This window comes from Arachis ipaensis, chromosome B10 (genome assembly GCF_000816755.2).
Source record: "Arachis ipaensis cultivar K30076 chromosome B10, Araip1.1, whole genome shotgun sequence".
NCBI classification, from domain to species: Eukaryota; Viridiplantae; Streptophyta; class Magnoliopsida; order Fabales; family Fabaceae; genus Arachis; species Arachis ipaensis.
In genome coordinates, this window is record NC_029794.2 from 2,010,761 (window position 1) to 2,019,765 (window position 9,005).

At 33.8% G+C, this 9,005-nt stretch overlaps 1 protein-coding gene across 1 annotated transcript; it reads right to left on the bottom strand.

Annotated features, from left to right (window-relative positions):
- LOC107622679 lies at nt 1,024–8,207 on the bottom strand. Its single transcript, XM_016324662.2, has 28 exons — nt 8,005–8,207; nt 7,762–7,907; nt 7,588–7,664; nt 7,310–7,432; nt 7,110–7,212; nt 6,985–7,022; nt 6,720–6,818; nt 6,535–6,621; nt 6,289–6,444; nt 5,847–5,918; nt 5,639–5,760; nt 5,446–5,559; nt 5,298–5,343; nt 5,137–5,217; nt 4,406–4,593; nt 4,162–4,307; nt 3,734–3,810; nt 3,496–3,618; nt 3,366–3,378; nt 3,293–3,334; nt 3,150–3,187; nt 2,975–3,073; nt 2,790–2,876; nt 2,545–2,700; nt 2,320–2,391; nt 1,996–2,228; nt 1,862–1,907; nt 1,024–1,786 (listed from the first exon to the last, which is right to left on the bottom strand). The coding sequence occupies exons 1-28, from the start codon at nt 8,163–8,165 to the stop codon at nt 1,703–1,705; spliced, it is 2,829 nt and encodes a 942-aa protein (XP_016180148.2). The 5' UTR covers nt 8,166–8,207; the 3' UTR covers nt 1,024–1,702.

Here is a 9,005-nt window from a genome sequence, read left to right on the forward strand (position 1 = left end):
TAGCCAATTTTTTTTTTTTTATATAAATATGTATGTTCTTTTTTTTTTTTTTTATTAGTCTTTTGGTGTGTGATTAGTGGATGGTTGTTATTAATAAAATAATAAAAATCTGGACTTGTGTTGGACGACGAAAGGAATAGTTGGAGAAATAATTTATGAGATGGGTTATGAAGATGAAGAACCATAATCTAAAATCACCCAAAGTTTCATACTGAGACTAAAACTATTTTTCACATATAAAGATTGAATATGTATGTGCATAAAGGAATCAATTTATTTATCTATACAATCGATTGTTACGAGTTTTTAATCAGAATTATTTGACCCAAAATAGATATATACTATCTGATTGTTGTTGAACTAAAATGATTGAATTAACAACAAACACTATTTTTCAATCGTTAACGCCATCAAACAAATTAAAACTAACAGATCAAACATAAAAATTCATTGATTTACATTGTTTTTCCTTATTCTTCAATTCAAAAGAACAATAAATGTTGAATTTTAATTTTATAATATAAAATTTGAGTTTTAAAAATTAAATTAGTTGAAGTTGATTTTATTTGATTCTGTTTCTTTATAATTTTTAATTGTTAATGATATATATAGTTGTGAAAATAAGATAAGTGATAAATAATAAAATAATTTATAATTTATAAAATAAATTTTAAAATAAAATAATATATGAAGAGCTAATTAATAAATAAAATTTAAAAAATGATTATTTGACCATTATTAAAATTTAAAAAATAAATTTTGTTACCAAGATCATTTAATAATTTAAATGTTATTTGGACCAACGTCTGGGAACTATTTTCTAATTTCTAAAATGAAGCTCTTGGTTTCTAATTTCTAAAATGTGACAACTCCTCCTCAACTTTTAGATTTAGATTGTTGAATTTGTTGAACGCATATTTTCAAAAACCAAGTGCTTTATCCAAAAAAGAAAATAAGCGTTCACTTTTGATTTTAGGTGACAGTATGCTCTTGGTTTTAACCTTCTCATGTTTTGTGCCTCCATTGAATGAGGAATAGACAATGTGCACTACCATTTGCAAGCTTGAGAAAGGTACACAAATGGTTCATTATAACTGTGATACAAAATGGACACCATTTTATCCTACCCAGTAACCACCTTTGTAATTGGTTTTAGAGATAATACTCAATTTGCTCCCTGAATTTACACGCGAGTCTCAATTTAGTCTCTGAGATTTCAATTGCCTCTATTTAGTCCCAAAGTTTATAAACGTGCCTCATATTAGTCCCTAAGACGATTTTTAGTATAAAATCGTTAATGAAGCGTTATTATAGACTATTAGATGTCACGTTAAAACTTGTAAAATGATGCAGTTTTGATTTTGGCATTTAAATAGTTCAAAAACGGCATTGTATCACTTATTTTGTTAGGTAAAATTTTAATAAACACCATTTACGATGTTGTGTTTGGGTTATTTGAGTGCCAAAACTAAAACGACATCATTTTACAAAGTTTAGTGTGACATCCGGCTGTTCACGATAGTGTTCCGTTAATATTTATATGTTAAAAATTGTTTCAAGGACTAATATGAGTTATGTTCATAAAGTTTGGGGACTAAATAAAGGCAATTGAAACTTTAGGGACTAAATTGAAGTTTTCATGCGAATTCAAGGACCAAATTGAGTATTATACTATTATGTCTTGGTCTTATTTGGTTAATTACTACAAAGCCATCCTAGACATCCATCTACTGTACATGTTCAAGCATTCTTCAGGCTTATACTCTGGAGCTGTGTGGCCACCACCCTGCAAGTTAGATGATGATTATTATTATTGTTACAGAGTTACACACAAGTGCAGCAAAAGGGAAAGAAGGTTTGCCTTGACAGTTGCAAAGGTCATTGCATTGGAGTAAGTCCTTGTATATCTGCATAATAACAAACATTCATTAACTACATAACTTGCTTTCTATGGACAAGTTCAACTTAGTTACATAGCTATAATTAGGGGAATACCCTGCAACTTGGCCATTTGTGTGCCATGGCCTCCAATCATCTATGATGGAGTAGTTTAAAGATCTTATCCATGCTTCAGTTGCCAAGAAAGGAATCAACATGTCATGATCGCCACTGTATATCAGTGAACGGTAACCTTTTTTACTGAGCTTCACATGATATGGAAAGCTGCTAGGGATATCCTCCTTGTGAGGTATATCAAAGGTACATCGTTGCCATTTCGCTTTCGTTCCCTGCAAGAATTGAAAACATGAAAACATCATTTTCATGTCACTGCTGACCATCCATGCAATAAAACTACTTTTAATGTTGTGTTAGCTTTACCTTATGTATGTTCAAGGCACTGCGAACTTCGCCATCATTAGCCCAATAACTACTGAGGAAGTACCCATAACTCTAATTATGGAGAAGGATAAAGTCAAATTAAAACCAGAAACATTAGAGAAGTATTAACAGAGAGATGCATGAATAGTTATATATCTAACACCATATGCATGGAAAAGAAGCATTAAGGAAACATCTCTTATTTGATAATTCATGGAAGATTACCCGACAAGTTAAAGGTGGCAATGCGAGTCGATTATTGTTAGACCATGAATAATAGTTATCAATCAGAGATCTCTTCCAAGGAACATCCACTGGCTTTGGTGAACCTAACTCACATTTTGGCTCCAAAATATGGGCTTTAGAAAGTCCTGATATGGTCTAAAGAATTGGAAGAATTCTTTCATTTTAGAAAGAGATTTTAGAATAAATAAAGATACAAGGGACAATGGAAATAGTTGGTTACATACATCCTCATAGGACTTCAGATCTTGTGCACATAACACATTTGCAATGTCTATGTTTGCATATTCTCCTCTGCAGTTTTTTTGCAATGACTGTTGATTGAGTAAATTATAAAGATCAGCCATCATGGAGATTTTGCTCTTCAATACAACTTTTAAAGAATAAGCCACAAGCACTTATAAGTAACTACCTGGTAGAGTTCATCAGAAATAAGTCCCATTCCATGAGCAAATGGGATTTCCTGGTTTTTCTCAGTTCGGGTTGTTGCAGCATTCCCCAGCAGGTATCCCTGATGAAAAGAGCATCTCAAAGGCTATTCATGCTCTTAAAAGAATACATTGTTTGAAAGGAATCATAAATGAAACCTGAAGATTAATCCATGGTTGTAGTCCTTCTTCATTTGCTGTAAACATTGGAATTTGTGGAATGATTAATGAATCTGGTAACATACTTGTTCATATGCTATAATAGGTCTAGCTTTCCAGACAAACATAGATGATGCTTGTACCTTGAGAAATTTCATGAGTAATTACAGGAATAGCAAATGTTACTGACCCACTTTCAAGCACAAAAGGAAGGTCTCCCAATCAGCCACTACAAACATTTAAAACATGATCATCATGAGTTAATATTCTAGTAAAATGGGTTGATATAATAATTGCAAAGGAAACTATAAAGAAAAAACTAAAAGCACAACAGTTTTGGGGATACCTTTCTAAGAAATTGATGGGTTTGGTGAACTAATGACCAATCTGTCCGGTGAGAAGCAGATTCTGTTGTGGCATATGAGAAGCCTGTATTTACAGGCAAGTCTACAAATATAATGCTACTTACCTATCACAAGTGGAAGAGATGTCATGATTATTAGCCATAAATAACTAGGAAAGCTTTTAAAGGATTTGGTGAAATGGAAAAAGAATATGCCAAGATATATAGGTATGATCTGCACTTTTGTCCATGAGTGTGGCCTCAAGACCAAGTTAGGCAGGCTTCCATTGTATTCCTCAATTTTAAATGTAATTGGACCTGAAACACTCAAAATATAATTGACATTTAAATCACAGGAGATTTGACTTCTCAAAAGTGCCTAAGTTGGTAAAGCGATAAAGTAAGAGATTAATTAATAACTATTGTGTATATATATGACTTACTAAATGATTTATAGACGGTGAAAACTCAGGTGAAGTCGTCTTCATGTGAAGTTGATATCTTAGAGCCGTTAGATAAAAATTTAGTCAAATCAGTCAAATCATCTAACGGCTCTCAGGTATTAACTTCACGTGAAGTCGACTGCACCTGAGTTTCCACCTTTATGGATAGTTAACTATTTACTTTCTCATTTTACCAACTTTGTGTTATCTTATACAAGGCAAATACCAATTTCAAAGACAAGGCCAGAGAAAGCAGAGCAGCCAGGACCACCGGTGAGCCACAGCATGAGAGGATCCACCTTAGGATTGTTCTCTGACTCAATGAAATAGTAGAAAGCCTGCACATCTTCATTTTCACCCACACCTATGTATCTGATTAAAATCATACATGCAAAGTTTAATTAAGTACATGATCCAAATCCCATGAATTAAGAAAGCTGAGGCCATAGGCCATAGAAAATGTTACTGACCCAGTTTCAAGCACAAAAGGAAGGGGTCCCTCAAACCCAGGGAGGTACTTCACTATGTTGCCACACTTGGCATGTTGAGCTGAAAACTTTAGTAATAGTAAAAGAATGGGAAGTAACAATCCATGGCAAATGAAATTAGATAAACTTGCCATTTTCAAAGGCTTCATTACTTTCTCTGCTAGCATTTGCTATGGCCTTTGATTGGAGCTTCTTATTGTAGTCACAAAGACTTACATTCACAATATATATGTAACTTAACTGCTATGCATTTCTTTGTTGTGCCAATTTTTCATACTATTAAAAGTGACACATGACACAGAATAATAATAAAATAATGGAATATGAAATTACTTGAGCTTTATGATCTCTCTTTCTATTTGAGCAGCTTAGTCAAACGAGGTTGTGTGCACCCAATGGGAAGTGGAATTTTGTGTTTGCTTAGTTGGGACGTTGAATATTATATTTAATTAACAAACTCCTATTATTAAATTAAAAGGCTGATCACATGCTATATATTATATAATATTCAAATAAAACGTGAAGTCAATAGCCAATATAATACAATACAATATACAGAAAGTGTTTATATATTCTTCAATTGTTATCTTGAGAAAGATACACTACACTAACAGATGATTGAATGATGCATAAAGTTAATGAAATCTGCTCCTTGATTATAACTTCTTATTCCTAGACACCTTTGTAGTTTGATCTTCTTTGGTTTGTTCCTAAAAGGGTCTCTCAGAGATCCACCTACTATACATGTGAAGGCATTCTTGAGGCTTGTATTCTGGTGCTGTGTGTCCTCCACCCTGCAACCATATCCATCATTATAAAACAAATAACTCATCTTATCACCATTTGTGTCCAAAAAGAGAGATCTAGATCTTGCCTTGACAGTTGCAAATGTCATTGCATTGGAGTAAGTCCTTGTGTATCTGCTTAAGTGGGGGAAAAATAAAAACAAACAATAAATGTAAAAAAGAAAAGAAAAGAATCAACTGCATAATAGATCTTTCTAGAGTTAAAGGAATGAATACCCTGCAACTTGTCCATTAGTATACCATGGCCTCCAATCGTCGACAATGGAGTAGTTTAAAGATCTTATCCATGCTTGAGTTGCCAAGAAAGGAACAACCATGTCATGATCCCCACTGTTATCAATACATCAAATTTATTTTCCATTGAAATGTCTCAAGCTCAGCAAGATTCAAGCATGCAGAGGAAACTGACCTGTAAATCAGTGAACGATAGCCTTCTTTGCTGAGATTTACTTGATATGGAAAGCTGCTAGAAATATCAAACTTGTAAGGCATATTACGGGAGGTGCATCGTTGCCATTTCTTTTTAGTTCCCTGCAACATAATACAGCCAAGATTTTCTCCTAATAATTATGCAAATGATCATTTGGAAATCAACTTCAAATGAGTCACTGCTATACCTTCCTCACTTTAAGCGCATTGCGCACTTTGTCATTGTTGGCCCAATAGCCACTAAGGAGATATCCATAATCCTGGTCATAGAACCAGAATTCAATTTATAACAAAAAGCATTAGAGAGGTTTTTAGCTTCAGACTTTACTGAGAGCAACCAGTGCATTGTAAGCTAGAAGATCAACAGACACTAAGAGATATAAACATGCTTGGAGAAGAAGATAGAATAGTCAAAATGTAAAAATTGTCTGGCTTTTTATCTACCAAGAAGGACAGTGCAACAAGGATAGGGACACAACTTTTTTGTCTTGTCCTATTTCCTGTCTTAAGAGTTAAGACACCTACTGTTTCGAGGGTTACCTGAAACTGAAGGTCGATCTCAGATGAGATCTGCTATGGTGTCGGAACACCTACCAAGCACAATAGTATTCAACAATATAGGAAGATTACCCGACAATTCCGGGATAGTAATCTGAGATGAATATCATTTAACTTCCAAGGATAGTTCTCTGTTAGTGATCTCCTCCAAGAAGATTTCAATGGGTTCTGTGAGTCCAACTCACACAATGGCTCCAAAATGTGGGCCATATTAATATCTGATGTGATCTGCAGATATGGTTTTCAGGCTATAAATCAAGCTAATGAAAAATTAAAAGAAGATAATAGGGGCAATAAAACGAAAATTGATTTGCATACCTCTAAATAGGACTCGAGATATCTTGAACACAAAATATTTCTGATGTCTACATTTACATATTCTCCGTTACAATGTTTCTGCAGTGACTGTTTCATTGAGTGAAGTAACTCAATCAGCATTTTTTTAAATTAGTTTTCAATGCCGTTTTTAAAAAGAAAATGCTAAGAACTTATCAGTGAACTACCTGGTGTAGTTCATCAGAAATGAGTCCCATCCCATGAGCAAATGGGATTCGATAGTTTTTTTCTTTTTCATCTATTTTAGGATTCCCCATCAGGTATCCCTAAAGAAAAGAACATTAGTTACTTGTTTGCATTCAGCTTCTGTTTATATTTTTTTGACGAATTTTTACTGTCTTTATATTTAAGTGAACAAATGCAACTATTTGATCATCAAAGCAAAAACGTTGAAGATAATACAATTTATATGGAGTTACTTGTTCATCAAACCTGGAGATTTATCCATGGTTGGAGGCCTTGTTCATTTCCTGAAAACAAGGAAATTGGAAATTTATGTAATTATTAAACTGTCAACACAGACAAACAATCAATCAAGTGGGTATGAACTTCTATACCTTTTAAAATTTCATGAGCAATTACAGGAATAAGAATGCCAGAGTATGAATCACCACCAATGTAAACTTTGTTTTTGAGAAATGCTGGATGATCCATTAACCACTACAAAGATATTTACACATAATATTAACATTTTAACATACTGATTAAAATAACTGCAAACAAAGAAGCCAATTCATGAATGTAAAGTTGAGTATACCTTCCTAAAAAATTCATAGGCTTGATTGACTGACAAGGAATCGCTCCGTTGTGAAGCATATTCTGTTCTAGCATATGAAAAGCCAGTATTAACAGGCAAATCTACAAATACAATGCTACTTGCCTGCCACAAAAATTGCAACAAATAACCTTTAGAAACACAAGAAACTAACCATTAACCCTAAAGCTAAAGGAATCTAAAAGGATCTGATGAAATGAACAAAATCAAAGCTATAATTACATATTTCAACTAACAAAAATGTAGATAATTGTCTCCACCTTAGTCCATGAGTATGGCCTATACACCAACTTAGGGAGGCCCCCATCATATTCATCAACTTGAAATGCAAGTGGTCCTGCATTGCATCATAAGATAGACTATCTTAAGGATTAAAAGAATGATTTTTATTTGTACTTTCTGATATTGAGCAATGATGCTAAATTGCCACTAACCTATTTCAAAGACAAGGCCAGAGAAAGCAGAGCAGCCAGGACCACCAGTGAGCCATAGCATGAGAGGATCCTCTCTTGGATTGTTCTCTGACTCAATGAAATAGTAGAAACTCTGTACATCATCATTTTCCCCTACTCCTATGTACCTATCAAAACATATGATAATATCATTATCATGCATGAAAGCAAAATGGCACAAAAGTAAGAAAGCATAGGCCATAGGCCATAGAATATGTTACTGACCCAGTTTCAAGCACAAAAGGAAGGGGTCCCTCAAACCCAGGAAGGTACTTCACTATGTTGCCACAGTTTGCATGTTGAGCTGAAAACTGTACTGATAATAAAAGAATGTGAAGTAGCATCCCATGGCAAATGTGACAACTTGAATAAGTAGACCTTGCCATTTTCAATGGCCTCTCCACTGTATCTGCTATGCCTTTTGGTTGATTCTTCTTATATATAACTTAGGAAACATTTCAAGCGCAATGGGAAGTATCGGTGAACAGTTGTTTTAACTATTTTTTTTTTACCAAAGATATGAGACTCGAACCCGCAACCTCTTAATTGAGTATGGGAAGACTATATCATTTGAGCTATTACTCATTGGCCAGTTATTTTAACTGTTGATTTTAATTAATATATTATATATATATTTTTTATAATTCAGATCAACGGATAAAACAACTGGAGCACCAGTACTCCCAGTGCACTTGAAATGTTTCCTATAACAACATATATGCATTTCTTTCTTAGGTGACATAATTAACTGACACTAATCTAGTCATATGAAGTCACTTGGCTTAATGGTCTCTCTTTGCTGTTTGAGTACGTCAGTGTCACTCTAATTGGAGCTTCCAAATCCAAGTACTCGTGATACCCGTCCGGAATGGTGTTGAATAATTATACTAGACTGATGGTTGCAATTAAAATACTAGTAATTAATTAATATAATAAGCACGTTTTATAGATGTGATTTGCCTAATCGAAAAATGGTGTGCTCTATATATCATATCATATTAGTCTTGGGTTGCAACTTGCATCTTGCACGTGGAAGGTCACATAATTTGAATGATTCACAAAGTTTATCTTTTTCCTTTTTTCTTAATCCATTAAATCACCGAAAAGCATGATATGATATATGCCACGGTCACCCATAGCATGAGATTTCGTCAAACTTTGTACTTCTGTAAAGGAAGAAATTCTAGCGGTATCAGTTTTTTAGTAATTTTGGTTACAATTCCACT

Coding starts and splice junctions, on each gene's coding strand:
- LOC107622679 (XM_016324662.2), bottom strand. CDS start 8,165: ATGGCAAGGTCTACTTATTCAAGTTGTCACATTTGCCATGGGATGCTA. Junction 5,560..5,638: donor TATCGTTCACTGATTTACAG/GTCAGTTTCCTC, acceptor TATTGATAACAG/TGGGGATCATGACATGGTTG. Junction 3,811..4,161: donor TGGCCTTGTCTTTGAAATTG/GTATTTGCCTTG, acceptor TGAGTGTTTCAG/GTCCAATTACATTTAAAATT.